This window comes from Sapajus apella, unplaced genomic scaffold (genome assembly GCF_009761245.1).
Source record: "Sapajus apella isolate SASKATOON/1434 unplaced genomic scaffold, GSC_monkey_1.0 scaffold13, whole genome shotgun sequence".
Lineage (NCBI taxonomy): Eukaryota > Metazoa > Chordata > Mammalia > Primates > Cebidae > Sapajus > Sapajus apella.
Genome location: NW_022436953.1, coordinates 578,305 through 595,381, shown reverse-complemented (window position 1 = coordinate 595,381; position 17,077 = coordinate 578,305). Strand labels below are relative to the sequence as shown.

At 37.0% G+C, this 17,077-nt stretch overlaps 1 protein-coding gene across 18 annotated transcripts in view; it reads right to left on the bottom strand.

Annotated features, from left to right (window-relative positions):
• LCOR (ligand dependent nuclear receptor corepressor) overlaps nt 1–17,077 on the bottom strand; it is a 159,161-nt gene that overhangs the window by 80,188 nt on the left and 61,896 nt on the right. For 14 of the 18 annotated variants that reach the window (XM_032281164.1, XM_032281157.1, XM_032281161.1 and 11 more), the window contains 2 exons: nt 10,923–10,988; nt 10,505–10,584 (listed from right to left, as the gene is read on the bottom strand). Coding sequence is in view for 8 of the 18 variants with exons in the window: in XM_032281157.1 (XP_032137048.1) it covers nt 10,505–10,584; nt 10,923–10,988 (146 nt within the window). In the remaining 10 variants the exon portion in view is untranslated. Of the gene's footprint in view, nt 1–10,504; nt 10,585–10,922; nt 10,989–17,077 lie in introns of those variants that run through there. The other 4 variants (XM_032281160.1, XM_032281167.1, XM_032281156.1 and 1 more) reach the window with 1 other exon arrangement.

Here is a 17,077-nt window from a genome sequence, read left to right as displayed (position 1 = left end):
GTCTAACATGCAAATACCAGTTCATAAGGAAAGAAAGAAAAAAATGAGACCTATACTCATGAGCAGAAAGAGAAAATACTGACTCTATTAAGACATTCAAATCAAACACTGAGGCTCTATATAACTCTAGCCCAAATTTGTATATAAGTAGGCATATTCTAAACTTAGGTCACTGATTAATTCTAAGAATCTCCTTAAGCAAGCTACTGAAAAAAGACAAGAGAATCACAGAATTTTAGAGTTGAAAGGTACCTCAATGTGTACACATTCCAAATGCCTCGTGGTTTTTACACTGACAAAATGTAAAATACAAAAAATAAGATTTTGTTTAATATCTAGACTTCAGTAATTTTTTATACTTAAAAATGCACTGCTGGCTAAGGAAATCTTATTTTACTTGAATCTTTTCCTTTCATGTTGCTGGTGTAACTAGAAAACTTTGAGCAGCACTGCAGATGAGAGGAGTACAGTTACCTCAGCCTATTCCACCTTATTCTTGTGTTAAACACTGCCTTCATATCTTAGAGTTTCTCACCAGTCACTGCTATCTCTGTGAGAGCAAAGTCAGTTGGACACGGTTCTCACACTCAGGCATTCATGCCTCATTTAATTCCTACCAATTGTAACTCCTGAAGTTACACTGACTGTATTCTAATTTCAGTAGGAATGTCCTATCAATATTCGGTAACTAGTATCTTGTTGGTTATCTTACAATCTTGCCTTTTCCAACTGTTTCCTCCTTGTAACAGTTTTAATTTCTTCCTGAGTATGGTATGTAAGCGTCCTCCTTTAGCTCCCAAAATCTTTACTTAAATCCTTTGCCTATTTTTCTATGGTCCTGTTTTCATCATCATTCCTTTCACTGACAACTTTTCAAGCTAGTAGCGTATATAGATGCATTTCTTAACTCCCACCAACACCCACATATTCATTAATGCTGTCAGACTTATTGTCTGTCCTCTACAACCAGAATTCTTGAGAACCTATTCTCTGAAAGCCCACTGTAGTATGTTTTGAGGGTACTCGCTCAACCCATCTGAGGTCCATTCTGGGAAATGGTACAGGAGTCCACGTTGTTTGACAAACATGACAACCCATCCCCCTAGTCATTATACAGTATGGGGCCAGGAAGATAACTGAATGCAAAATGGGTAACTCATTTATTTTATGACTCTATCTTCTTTTTAATCTGATTCTTCTTACTTCCTAAAATGAAGGTCTTTTATAAAACTCAGTATTTTGTGCTTTACTCCTCAAAAACTTTGTTTAAATAATCCAATCACATGTTTTCAGAAACCCTCTCCAGTATATTTTCACCTCAGACCTTTTATTTCAACTCATTTCCCACAACTCTGTCTACCGACACTTTAAATGTTCACTCTCACCTCAAAATACTTTGAGGTATCTCCATTATTCTCCTCATAAAAATGGCCACTGCACCACAACTTCCCCTTCTCTCTTCTTGACTTCTGACTTTTAATTCACCATGCCAAGCCATCTGGGGTGGAAGCCTAAGGTCAGTATCACTTCCCTCTCCCTTATTTATATATTTACGTATTCAATAAGCTTTGACAATTTATTTCAGATTCTCTACGCACATTGCTTCCTTACGCATCTTCACAGCCATTACTCTAGTTCAGTTTCATTTTCTGAATTATTTTAAGAGCCTCCCATAATTTTCACACTGTAAATCCTAAACACAATTACCAAACCAACCACTCTAAAACACACAAAGATCCTTTTAAGGTTCAGTTTGGGTTCTATCTTCTAGATTAAGTAACTCCAGTGTCATCTACTGCATCTCTCAAACTGCTACAGTACTTACATTTTCTTTTATTAGCCACCATCTCTAAATTACTACATATAGGAATGAGAATGGGATTTTACATTCAATGTTCCCTGCCTACATGGGAACTCAGGTTCTGGGTGCACAGGATGGGTGATTTAAATCTCTTTATAGATTACAAGTCTAATTGCTTTTGCCACCCACAGTTTCCTCAATATTCTCCAACCAAGTGGGGACCAGGTCTTTTAATTCGTTGTTATCCTCTCTGGCCAAACACAGAACCAGACATTTAATAAACTTGCCAAATGATTAGTCTATTCATTGACTATGACCACATAAAATTGAACAGAGCAGTCACCAATTAATGGTTTCCCCTAGCCTGTTTTGCAAACAATGCCACAAATCAGGAGACCAACAAAATAAACTCTTTGATAGTTAATGGAATCTCCTACTGAGCACAAATTCACATCAAGTAGTTTTCTTTAATCCTTCTAAATAATCTATACCAGACATCTCCAGAAATATGACAAGGTAAGCCCCAGCAATTTAGATTTGTACAATTAACTGAGCACCTAATTAACACGTATTAATTTGTCACATCTGTTTAACTTTGCATTCTATTTAAATCTCATATATAGGCTGGGCGCAATGGCTCAAGCCTGTAATCCCAGCACTTTGGGAAGCCAATAGTCAGGTCACTTGAGGTCAGGAGTTCACGACCAGCCTGGCCAACATGGTGAAACCCCATCTCCACTAAAAATACAAAAAGTAGCCGGGTGAGGTGGTTCGCATCTGTAGTCCCAATTACTCAGGAGGCTGAGGCACAAGAATCGCCTGAACCCGGGAGTGGAGGGTTGCAGTGAGCTAAGATCGCGGCACTGCATTCCAGCCTAGGCAACAGAGCAAGACTCTGTCTCAAAATATGCACATATATATATATATATATATATATATATATATAAAATACATGTATTTTATATATATAATCTCTCCTTTATATATATATGTGTGTATCCTTTAAGTATCTCATGTGTTTCTTTCTCACTCCTAATGGAAGCTATATTGATATTTTCTCCTCCATAGTTCTTTTTATATAATATATATTGCAAATACTTACTGATTTGTGGTATTCTGGTAAAAGATGACAGGCAAGTCACATCAAGAATGGTTGAGTAGCCCAACGTAATATATTCAAGATGAATACATGTTGAAGAATACAATAAAAAGGTAACAACTAGATTTATCATTTGCTCTTAATATAAACTTTCAATGGGAGCAGGGCGAAGACGAGGTGAGAATGATTCCTGGACTACGAAAGGCCGGGTATCACTGCATCCTGTGCCAAGCACCTACATCCTGCCGCTAACACTGCCAATATGCCTAGAGAAGGCTGAAGGGGATGCTAAAGGAGACGATGCCCAAGTGAAGGGAGAACCACAGAGATCTGTGGGTTGTCTGCTAACCCTGCTCCTCCAAAGCCAGAGCCCAAGCCTCCAAAGGGCCCTGTAAAGGAGGGAGACAAGGTATCCAAAGGGAAAAAGGGAAAAGCTGATGCTGCCAAGGAGGGGAAAAACCCTACAGAAAATGGAGATGAAAATCAGACCAGGCACAGAAAACTGAAGGTGCTGCAGATGCTGTGTGAAGTGTGTGCATTTTTGATAACTGTGTACTCTTACTGACTGTATAGTTTGAAATACTATTTTTCACCAAGTTTCATAAAAATGCAGAATTTTGTTTTACTTTCTTTTTTTTTTTTTTTTTTTTTTAAGCTATGCTGTGAGCACGCAGAATATTTCATTGTTGCTTTTAAAGCTACGCTGTGAACACATAGAATACTTCACTGTTGCTTTTTGGGGAAGGGGCACAGAATGTCTCCAAAGCTGGACTGATGTGGGGAAAACACCCTTCTCTCCTAGTTTAGAGACTTCCTCTTGGCTCCCAGGAGGTGGGATTTCCTGACTTTGACACACATGGTCACCATGACACAAAAACCTTATGGTACGGAAAAGTAAATGTGTTTTTATGTCCTCTTCTCCCTTTCCACCTTTTGGCATCGATTTAACTCCCTTAAATCCAAACATCTGTTGGGACCTCAGCCCCAATAAATGGTTACCAGTGTGTCAGGCAATCTGGACTTACCAGTGATACCACTGAGATGGCACCCCTCAAAAGAGTAGTGGTTCCATTTCTAGATTGTAGATCTTCAGATAAATACTGTCATTTTCATTTCAATTCCTGAAAGTCAGGGGCAGCTCTTGAAAAGTTGTTAAATAATATGCTAAATGTCAAATGTCAACCCTCACTCTAAACTTCCCCTGTTCAAAGCATCAGATGAAGACTTCATTCGGTTTTATAGAGGCTTTCTGATTTCTGTCTACTGAATAGGGGAGTCTGAAAGTTGTTCTATACTGTTAACGATAGTCTGCCCATGTTCTGCCAGAAATACCATGATTGTTTATTGAAAGTATCTTTAATAAAGCTGGATACAGTTTGGCTTGGAGGAAAAAAAAAAAAAACTATCAATGTACTAAAATAGCAACAAAGGCCTGGAGCGGTGGCTCACACCTGTAATCCCAGCACTTTGGGAGGCCAAGTGGGGTGGATCACCTGAGGTCAGGAGTTTGAGACCAGCCTGGCCAACATGGTGAAACCCTGTCTCTACTGAAAATACAAAATTAGCCAGGCATGGTGGCGCACACCTGTAATCCCAGCTACTCAGGAGACTGAGGCAGAATAATCGCTTGAATCTGGGAGGTAGAGGCTGCAGTGAGCTGAGATCATGCCACGGCACTCCAACCTAAGCAATAAGAGCGAGACTCCATCTCAAATAAATAAATAAAATGAAATGAAATAAAATAAAATAAAATAGCAATAAAAACTAAAATGTTAAAGGGATATAACCAAACAATGCATATTCACGAATCGGAAGAAATTATGAAATATTCAGCAAAATATTTGCTGATACAGTGAAAAAGACTTAGTTACATGACTCCTGAGCTAGCTGGGCATTGAAAGGTATCTATAATCTGGCTCCAACCATATCACTGGTAACTTCCAAAAATAAATGCCGTGTTCCACCCAGGATGTGCCTTCTCATCTCGCTTATCCAGACTTAGATGTTCTTCAAAAACACAGATCAAGTTCTAACTTTTTTTTTTCTTTTGCAGACAGTCTTGCTGTATCACCCAGGAACGATCTCGGCTCACTGTAGCCTCTGCCTCCTGGGTTGAAACAACTGTTGTGCCTCCCAAGTAGCTGGAATTACAGGCATGGGCCACCACAGTTAGCTAAATTTTTTATATTTTCAGTAGATATGGGGTTTTGCCATATTGGCCAGGCTGGTCTCAAGCTCCTGGCCTCAAGTGATCTACCTGCCTGAAGCTTCCCAAAGTGCCAGGATTATAGGCGTGAGCCACTGCATCCAGCCTCAAGTTCTAACTTCTTAGAACATTCTCCTAATATGCCAATAAAAAATACTAAATTTACTTTAGTCTTAACATAAGTGCATAAACTAATTTTATGTTTTGGTATAACATTCTACTCTCCCATCATCCTTAATGAATTGTCATGTTAATCTGTACTTTACAACAGCTATCTCCATCTCAGCCATACACAAGAGACTCATCACTGAAGCAGTCCATTTTTAGGAGTAAAAGTAATTTCTTATCCTTCCCATCTCTCTGCCACCCTCTCACTACTACTAGATTAGCTCTTCATACTATCAACACATCTGTAATAAAAAAAATCTCATTAGACGGTTTTTCAGTGATATATAAAATAACACAGATATACATGTACTTTAGTAAACATACATGTTTCAAAGCAATGACACTCTAGTACTAAGAGTACACCTGGTGCTCACACCTTGAATTCTTAATTCTCTAAAAGTAACTAGAGTTCTTTGGAGAAAGCCAGGGCTGGGACAGGGAAAGTACATGTTAAGACTGGAGCATCTTTTTATGCCAAAAGGTAAAACGAAGTGCCAAAAAAACAAACAAACAAACAAACAGGCAAGAAAGACGTCAAAAAGGATGCAAGAGACAATTTCAAAGGGCTCTAAATGGCCTTGGATAATGTGAACTGCAAAGTAAACAATGGTTGTAATGAATTATAACCCACAGAATAAGAATTCGAGTTCATACTGATACATTAAAACAACAACATAAATGGGGAGAAAGAGAAGTTCTTCCTTACAATAGAATTCCAACTCATAAAGGTAGAATAATGGAAAGAGAAAATCATTTGGTTAACATCACAGTAATATTTTTTTTCAGGTAATATTCATCAGTGGATGCTAAAATTAGTGTATTATCAAAAACTAGCGTAATTTTAAAAAAGAGGATATTTACAAAATCTCAAGGTACCTCCCCCTACAAGGAATCCATTAACTACAAAAAGGAAAAAAAAGAAGAAGAAGAAAGAAAGAAAGAAATCTTAGAGAAAAGAGGCAGATAGCACCTTAACCAAGTGATGAAAGTATACATCGCCATGTGCTTTCTGATATGGTGCACTAAAAATGATACATCAGTAAGACTGTAATCCTGGACTGGATCTTGGACGAGATAAAGGACACTACTGAAATAAATGGCAAATTTGCAAAGGTTTGCAGATTATACTATTATATCATTGAATTTCCTGAATTTATAATTGTACTATGGTTATATAACATGCTAACATTTGGAAAATCTGGCAGAAGGATATATGGGATTCCCTTTTACAATTTTTGCAACTGTTTCATAAGGCTAAAATTAATTTTAAAATTTGAAGCTTAAAAAAAGGTTAAAGGAAAGTCTCATGAATAAGCAGTACACAGAGAACTGTGTATATATGGTCGGCACATGTAAATACTCAAAACAGCTATTAATTATTATAATTTTCCAAGTTTATTCAGCCTCCTGACTTCTTAGTCACTCTTTTAATAAATATTTTAGAGTTCCTACTTTATGTCCATAAAACAGAAAAAGGGAGGAAGGAAAGAAGTAAATAGGTAACTGAGGCAGTCAGTCACTAACAGATTCTTAACACAGCTAGGGTTGGTCATTTCAAATATGCTTTCCCTCTTTCCAACTTTTGAGTTGGAGAAATTTCCAACTGAGGATTCCTTCCCTTTTTCCAACTGAATTCCAAGGCCTACTTAATTCTTGCTCTCTATTTTCCATGCTCCTGCTCCTACTGTTATCAAAATGCATATATTCTAAAAACATGGATCAAATCTCAGCTATGTGATTTTGCCCATAACTTAATGTCTCTGATCCTTTCCATTTCTTTCTTTATAAAACTAGGATTGTTTTGAAGATTAAGTGGAAGCATGTGGCTGGGCATGGTGGTGCACGCTTGTAGTCCCAGCTTCTCAGGAGGCTGGGGCATGAGAATTGCTTAAACCCAAGAGGTGGAGGCTGCAGTGAGCCATGATCACGCCACTGCACTCCAGCCTGGGTGAAAGAGAGAGACCCAGTCAAAAAAAAAAAAAAAAGAACATGTAAAAATAACTGGCACATAGCAGATGCTCACAACATATTAGTTGCCTTTCCTTTCAAATTATATTCTCTAACTTCTGCAGGATCCTGAAGTGTAGTTCAAAAATTTTTACTAATCTCTAGGAGAATCCCTGTTCTATTTCTTTGCTTTACCCATTCTACAGATTATTTACTGAAAATCCAATTAGCTAAAAGATATGCATAACTTCTGTTCCCCAAATATCAGATCAATAGTTCTAACTGCTTTTCCAAATACTACCTATATTATTCCACCACGCCAACCTTGAACTCGATTCCAATACCATGCTCTATGCTGCCACCTACTGGCTATTACCACACTCTCCAGATAGTTCCTCCTTTATAATCTAAAGCCAGCCTTAAAATGCAAGTCTCAATCCAGTGAATATAATTTCAAAAAAATAAAATAAAAAATAAAAAGATTTAGTTCCTAGATTCGAGTCCTTCTCAGACAAGATGCTCCAAATGACTAGAAAGAGTTCCAATATAAACACTTTTAAGTCTAACACAACTAAAGAAATACTGTATATCTGACAATTCACATGATATAGGCTTTCTCTTTTCCTATTTTCTATTACAAATGTATGAATTCTCTGAAAATAAAAAACGCCAAAGAAAGGAGGTATAGTATCCAATGGAGAAAAACAGCTTTCGCAGAACCAGTTGAGTTGTCAAATGGAAATATTATTTATATTTAGAAAACCAACTAAAAACTGTAGAACTACAAACAGGACAACAGTTGTTTTAAATGCTTCATCGTTTCATGACTTTCTCTATCTGTATTTCCTTCTAAAAATATTCACACAAGCCAGTGTGGAGATGTGCATCTGTAGTCCCAGCTACTTGGAGGGTTGAAGAAGCAGGATCACTTAAGCCGTAGAGTAGTTCAAGTTCAGCCTGGACAACACAGTGAGACCCTATCTCTTAAAAATTCATATAATATTTTACCCTCATATAGCAAAGGAAAACTCTCAATCATATCACAAGAATATACTGTATACAACTACCAAGCATAGAATGACTCTCTTCCTTATCGTAAACTGAAAAACTAAAAAAATTAGTAACTGTTTTTTCTTTTTATTCTTCAAAAGTTCCTATTAAATGGCTTGCTCAGTAAATAGCCACAAGACGTGTGCACGCACACGTGCACACACACAGAGTTTAAAATTATGAACTTCAACTTCACTGGAAGTTTAACTCAAAACCATGCTGCTTTACTTTCTAGTCTCTCGTTTTGGAGCCACATTAAGTTTGAAAAAATCTTCCTCAATTCAACAAAAATAGGCTATTCCAAACACAGCAACAACGTTTTCATGTAGAAAACAACAAAAAGAAGCCATGAAAGAACATTAAGAAGCTTTTAAGTTGGCTACATGTTGGCTTTCAAATTTTAAAGCAACTTGCCAACAAGGATAAATAGTGATACAATGGTTATATGCAGGGGTACAAGGAAACATACAGCATAGTCTATCTAGTCTTTGGCAGTTGACAATGTAGTCAGGAACAAAAGATTCAAACACAGAAACAGATAAACAAAATAAGGCAGAATATTAACTGACAAGTAATTGGCACAGATAATATTTACAACAGTGTGAAAGGTTGAAACAGCAATAGGAGCAGAGGAAGGGTGGGGCTTAAGAGTAAAAGCAAGGGAATTTCTAGCTATAGAGAAAGGGTATGCTATGGTGTAGTGCAAACACTAGTAAAAAGCATCTTGTTTAAATGATCAGATCAGTTTAGCTGAAAGAAAATTGTACAGAAAGAAAAGTGTATTAAAATGTGGAGGGTACTGTGGCACTGTTAGGCTAATGAATCAAAAAGACAATGAGAAAGTCATCGAAGACTATAAGGTAACATTTCTACACTATTTGAGGGGTGAGGGTTGGAAGTAGTTTAACCTTGTAGAAATATTTAAGAGACTGAAGAAAATTAAGATAGAACTATAGTAGTAACTGTGGAAATGAAAAAGAATAAAATTCATTATCAGGAAAAAACTGATAAAATCTGGTCAATGATTTAAGTTAAGAGTGCATAGGGCAGAAGAAAGTGTTTCCAAGGCTTTAAAACAGGGAACAGAAGTACCATGAAAAAAAAAAAAAAAGACAGTAAACCATTATTAATAAATGTTTCCAACAAGTGAAATGTTTTCTAAAGCAAAATTGTTTATGTTTAAAACAAAGCAATAAAACAACAGATACACAAAGGTTCAGCCAATTTACACAACTGAAAATAATAGCATTCATGTCCAGATATTACGAAGAAATGTTTTAAAGTATAAACCATAGTACATCATAAATCTACATGAATCAGTAACTGCTTGATCTAGACCTACATTACCATTTTTTTCTTTTTTTACTCCTCCGCCCCCCTTTTTTCTTTCTTTTTTATTTTTTTGTTACCATTCTTTTTGCACTAAAAATAACTCTGATTCATTGAATTACCACACATTTTATTTTTAAAATAAACACAACAGTTTTTATTATTATTTTTTTAAATAGAGGTGGGGTTTCGCCATGTTGGCCAGGCTGGTCTCGAACTCCTGACCTCAGGTGATCCACCTGCCTCGGCCTCCCAAAGTGCTGGGATTACAGGCATGAGCCACTGCGCCCGGCCTGGGGTATGGTTTGAGACCTAGTTAATTACTCTGCTAGTGAACTACATAAATAAAACAATGCATGGGCCAGGCACAGTGGCTCATGCCTGTAATTCCAGCACGTTAGGAGGATGAGGCAGGCAGATCACTTGAGGTCAGGAGTTCAAGACCAGCCTGGCCAATACGGTGAAACCCCATCTCTACTAAAAATAAAAAATTATCCAGGTGTGGTGGTGTGCGCCTGTAATCCAGCAGCTCGGGAGGCCGAGGCAGGAGAATCGCTTGAACCCAGGAGGCAGAGGCTGCAGTGAGCTGAGATGTTGCCATTTCACTCAAGCCTGGGCATCCCAGCATGACTCCATCTCAAAAAAGCAAAAAAAAAAAAAAAACCAAAGCAACAGCAACAATTTAAAAATGCATGGTATGATATAGATTTCTTAATAGGTTAATCAACAGGATGGAAGGAATTGAAATGGCAAAACCCAGAGTTACCGTCAAACTCTTTCATAATTAAGTATAAACCCATACCTTTTTTTTCCTACAATCCTCCAACAAAGTAATACAACGTTTTAAGAAATGAAAACTTTAAAGTACTACACTAAATAAAAGTTCCTCAAGCTTCTTGGTTACCTTTACTTTATCTCTTCTCAAGCAACAGAATAAACAGTTTTCATCAAAAGTCCAATCAGAAATGCTTTCAGGTTCACAGTCTGCAAAAAAATAGTAACAAATTAATAGTCAAAAAAGATAATTTTTCAGAAAATAAATTAGAATTAATTTCAAAATACTGTTTAACAAAAACCTAAGTAGTTGGGCCATATTTGTCTTAAAATTCTTAACTCTCAAAATTCTTAAGTTCTCAACTGCTCACTAGTTAATACATCATAAATACATACATTAAAAATATCAACTGAACACAAAAAGACGCTTACATGAATACAGTTTTAACTCACATGAAACTGTGAATAAATAGGAGACAGGCTTAAATCACCAAGGTATCATGTATGTCACCAGGAAGAATTTGAAATACCAAAAATTTTTTGAATACCTTTAAATAAACTGAGATCTTTTAATAATGCAGGTCCAAACAGCCCTTCAAGAATACTTTCAAACCCTGAAAGGATAAAAACAAAATCCATTACCAACAATAATATTCACTCTGGTATTGAAAAATCTTTGCATAAAAAAATAATGGTGTTTTCTTCCAGTTCTCAAGGATCCTGGATTACTATTGAAGGGATGCTTAGAAAAAAAGAGTGTCAACGGCAAATCTACAAGTAGCCTTTGCATTTCTGTCAATGATTAACGTTCAACACAAATTCTGAGCACATTCAAGAACAAGACCAATGAAGGAATAGAAATTCACAGGTTCTCCTACCATTTTACAAAACCCCAAACACCTCTTTGTACAAACTCTCAGGCTCTATTTTAAAAGGTACTTTTCTCAATGAATGAATCAAACTGCTTCAAAAATTTCCACAACTTACTAAATTATCTAAATTGTGTTTTTTCGAATACCAATTGAGACAAGAGATTTTTTGAGTTAACAGTTTATGAAATCTTCACTGAGAAAAACTACATCACACACATACAAGCTACAACATATATATATTTTTTAAGACTTCTGCAACTATTTAACACTGCCACAATAACTATGTGCTGGTTCCTTTATAAATGTAACCCCTACTGATTATACTTACCAAAAAAAAAAAAAAAAATTGAGAGAGAAAAAAAATCCAATATACTTGTATACAAACATTTAAACTATTATGTCCTTTTGCCAGTGTGAAAGTAGAAAATGAAAAAAATCAAAAACTTGTTTTTTCTGGCTTATTACCTCAAATACTGGTGATCTACTCCATGATAAATATCTTTGCCATCTAGCAATTTTTTATGGGTCAAGAGAGTAAGAAAATAAGAGCAGGAATCAGACTGTATCTTTAAACAACATACCAGGAATAATGGATTAAAACAGTGGTTCCCAAAATGTGTGCCATGGACCTCACTGAGAACTCAAATGGTTATTACAAGGGGTCTATGAATTGTATGTACCCTCACCTCAGTGTGGCCATGTCTTGTTCTTGCAGTATACATACAACTTTTCAAATGCAAGAGCATGACACTACAACAAAGTAAATATAAAAAGTGTTACTGAATTCCTAGCAGCTTAGGGCACTGTGTATTTTGCAACATTATCTGTCACCTAGAGGCTTGTGATTTTTTAATTGTTAAAAAGCACTCCCATGCTTAAAAGATAAGGTACCACTTTATTTAAAATACTACAGCCTGCTGGATACGTTAAGGCCCCCTCGCATCTATCAATTCTTTACCACGAATACAATCACAAAAAAAGATTTAGAAGGAGGTAGAATTGATGGCCTCTGAAAATGGTTATTTTATCTGGCTATAAGAAGATGGTAATGTAAGGGATTTCTTTGCCTTAGTATTAAGCCATAACTTTTAGTAATCTCTAGTTTACCTACACCGTAATGAGAGAGCTGGTTTTTCTATACTACATGATATTTCCTACATTCCAGATTTTTCATTTATTGTTAGGGAGCAATTATTTTTCAACTCTCTTTACTTCCCATCGAAATTATTCCAAGGACATTAGCAAAATCAAACTAACCACTCAAACAAATGGGAGGTATCTATGTTTATTATTTACCTACAAAAATTAAAACATTTTCCACTGAATTGTTGGTTCCTTCTCTTCCCCACACTAGGTAGGAAAAAGGGTTTAGGGTAGGGCCGTGGGGGTGGGGAGGCAGTAGTAAGAGAAGAGAAGAAACTGCTAGATACTGTCTATCTTGGCCCTGCAGACCAGATATTTTCAGAACACTCTCGACAAAAAAAATAAGTAACTCCCACAGCCTATCTCCAATTCTTAAGCCCTCCTACCTGCCCCCACAAAGAGAAATTCTGATTTTACAAATAAAGTATTTCAACATCTTGAAAATATCATATACATACTTCAAATGGCTAAAGGAAATCATTAAGTAGGTCTTATCCTGAAGAGCAAATCTAATATTCTTTAGCCTAGGTTTACATTAAATTTTAACAAATTCCAAATCTGCAGGCTGACCATAAATTCTTGAAAAGGAAAAAAGTAAATATGCCAGGAAAGAAAAATGCAAATGAAAGCTCTGGGAGATAAAAATTTTAAAGAAGAACGGAATTTGATACAAGAAAAAAAAATGAGCAGAACATCAATAATACTAACAAAAACTGAGTCATAAATCAAAATGCAATCACAAAGAAAGAACAAAAGCAAACACAAAAATCTGGTCATAAACACAAAGATTTAATCACAACTAATTTTGCTCAAAATAGCAACTGTAAACAAGTCACTCCTCTTTTGCTCATACCTGCAACAATACATTAAACCTAACAAATATTATTGATTTGATACCATAAAGTCCTATTTTGCTACTCTCTGTTCACTGGATGTTAATGCTGCTCAGTTTTATTAATACTAAATATTGAATTTAGCAGTTGCATAGCAACAGGGAATGTCTCATGTGCTATGCTTGACATTAACAAAAGACAAATAAGGGAAGAACAAATATATTCAAAATTTATACCATGATATCACCTAAAAGCCAGAAAGATCAATAACAAAATGCCACGGAAAACTAAATACTGAAAAAGACAGCCATGCCATTATGTTCAATCACTAGGGCTTTAAAACTACCTTTTCATATCCCACACGAAGAAAAATTATTTATTTTATGAAGTTGACTACTTTTGAAAGAATTCCTATCCAACATCACAACTGGTTTTCAAGGTTGATCTCTAGTTTCCTCTTCACTGCAATCTGCACCATGTCTTCAGACTATTCCTAAAACACTGCTTCAATGATGCCAATACCTCTTCAAAGTTTATGCTGCTTAAAGAACAAACTCCAAATTCCAATTCAGCAATAACTGCTTATAATTTGACCCTATCTACTGTTAGCTGGCTTGCTTACCAGAGCTTTCCTGCTCATTCCCACAGCTCTGGTCAGGATGGTCTTCTGTTGCTTTCAGTGATCATGTCTACTTCCTAATACTTTCTCAAGCTTTTGCATCTCACCTCTGCTCAAATATAGTATTTCTCTCCTTCAAGATACTCTTCAAACTGTTCAACAAATATTCATTTCTTCGACATATACTGAGTCTATCATCTGCCAGGGAATGCTCAACAGGCAGTGTTGAGCAGACATGTTACCTGCCCTCATGGATCTTTAGTTTCCAGTTCTCTCATCCTCAGAATTCCCAGATCGTTGTTCGATTTTAAATAAAAGTCAGTTGCTTAGTGTCTTCTTTGCTTTCTATCATTCACAAAAATAAAATTTGTCAGGCTATCTAAACCCTATGTTCTCATTTTTCTTTTTGTTCATTTATGTCTTGTCTCCTCAAGGAGAATTAATGCTCCAGGAAAGCTAGGAAGCAATGTTTCTCTTACAGGAACAATGTTTCTCTAACAGGAAGGCTTTACATGCCTACTTTTGGCTTCTGATTCAATCACACAGCTCTCGAAAACAGAAGATAGAAGACTAAAACTCTCCCACAAATATCCCCCTTCAATCTAAATCACAATCCATTTCCAACCAAAACTGGTGAAACAAGCTATAAAAAGTAACAGAATACGAATATATCAAATACAAAGCTAACTAAGGTCAGCAATACAGACTGTTCTTTTGGAAAAAAAATTAACAGAATGAAAAAGTGGTTTATAGGTCTTGGGAACCTCTCCTCTGAGATACCTGTATAGAGACTAGTAGTTTGAGAGACGTGCTAAAGGAAATGTAGTAACATATCCGAAAATTAGCAATTTTTACAACAAGGTCCCCTGGATCTTGGACTCAGGCTCGTACTGAGCTTGGTGCTCAATCTTCAATAAAGTACAGTCACATGCCATATAACAATGTTTTAGTCAAGGATAGACTGCCTATACCACAGTAGCCCCCTAACATTATAATGAAGTTGATAAATCCCTACTGCTTGGTGATTATAGCCATTGTAATGCTGGACTGCAATTACTTTATTCTTAGATAAATTTAGTGTAACCTAAGTGTACAGTATTTGTAAGTCTACAGTAGTGTTCGGCAACGTTCTAGGCCTTCCTGTTCACTTACCACTTATTCACTGACTCACCCAGAGCAACTTCCAGTCCTGCACTCTCCATTAATGGTAAGTGCCCTAACCAGGTGTGACAATTTTTACTCTACCTTTTCTATGTTAAGAACACCAATACCACTGTGTGACAATGATGGCAAATATTTCCTACAGTATTCAGTACCATAATGTGCTGTACAGGTTTGCAGCCTAGAAGCAACAGATTATACCAAATAGCCTAGGTATGCAGTAGGATATGCCATGTAGGTTTGTCTAAGTACAGTTTATGTTGAAAAGTGATGAAACTGCGTAACAATGTATTTCTCATAATGCATCCCCATTGTTAAGCAACACATGACTATATTACATTTTACAAAATATCAGTTCAAAGGTGCTTGCTGGCAGTAATAATGTCCTAATAAACAAAAAGGGGAATGATACTATCTGGAGTTGTTTGCTTAAAACTCAGGATGTGTGTCTTGCTGCCACCACCACACTGAACTTCATAACAAGTCAGTCACAAAGTATTGGGTTGATCCAATAGTAATTGTGGTTATAATTTTAGAGCACTATATTATACAATCTTTTATATTCTATCCAAGGTGATTAAAGTAATCAATTCTTTTTAATTGATACTCCAACTATCTCAGTGTGTCATTCAAAGACCAGATGAGCTTCTATACGTAATGAACAACGACCATTCAGGCTTCTCTTCTCCTTACTACCCCTGGTGATTCATCTCATTATTAGAGAATTACATTCATTAAGAATTCTTCCTCTCCTCCTGAGCACCTGCTCCCAGATAATGCATATGAACCCTATTTGTTGGCTCACTTATCACTCTCAGAATTACCCAGCACAAGAACTCATGACAAAACCTGGCCAGATACACCAAAGAGAAATAATAATTGAATCACAACTAATGGCCCAAACTGAAACAGAATTAATAAGAAAAAAAACAGTAGAACTTGAAGAAAAATTGTAAGCAGTATTTTTATTGAAGCTAGGGAGGAATAGCTTTTTTTTTTTTTTTTTGAGACCGAGTTTTGCTCTTGTTACCCAGGCTGGAGTGCAATGGCGCTATCTCGGCTCACCGCAACCTCCGCCTCCTGGGTTCAGGCAATTCTCCTGCCTCAACCTCCTGAGTAGCTGGGATTACAGGCACGCGCCACCATGCCCAGCTAATGTTTTGTATTTTTAGTAGAGACGGGGTTTCACCGTGTTGACCAGGATGGTCTAGATCTCTTGACCTCGTGATCCACCCGCCTCGGCCTCCCAAAGTGCTGGGATTACAGGCGTGAGCCACCGCGCCTGTCAGCATTTTTTTTTTTAAGAGCAAAGAGCTCCGAATAAAAGAGCAGAAAATAATGCTTGGGGGGAGGAGAAAAACTACTAAAATAATGAAAGAGAATTAAGTAGAGAAATACACAACAAAGTAGTGATTTAGAAAATCAACTTAAGAAATGCTCTAATATCAGTCTGGACAACATGGAAAAACCCTGTCTCTGCAAAAAATTAACCCAGCATGGTGGCACGCACCTGTAGTCCCAGCTACCTGGCAGGCTGACACAGGAAGACCACTGGAGCCCAGAAGGTGGAACCTGCAGTAAGCCAAGATCCGAGACCATCAAAAGAAGACAGACAGATGAATGGACGGACAGCCCTAATAGGGTAAAATGTCAAAGACACATATATCATGAGAAAAATATTAGAGATTAGGTCAGACGTGCAATATCTGTAAAAAGGGTTTTAAATAAGATTTTTAGAACAAGAAAACCCAAAAAATGAACATTTAAAAAATTTACGCCGGGCGCGGTGGCTCAAGCCTGTAATCCCAGCACTTTGGGAGGCCGAGGTGGGTGGATCACGAGGTCAAGAGATCGAGACCATCCTGGTCAACATGGTGAAACCCCGTCTCTACTAAAAACTACAAAAAATTAGCTGGGCATGGTGGTGCGTGCCTGTAATCCCAGCTACTCAGGAGGCTGAGGCAGGAGAATTGCTTGAACCCAGGAGGCGGAGGTTGCGGTGAGCCGAGATCGCGCCATTGCACTCCAGCCTGGGTTCAAGCAATTCTCCTGCCTCAGCCTCCTGAGTAGCTGGG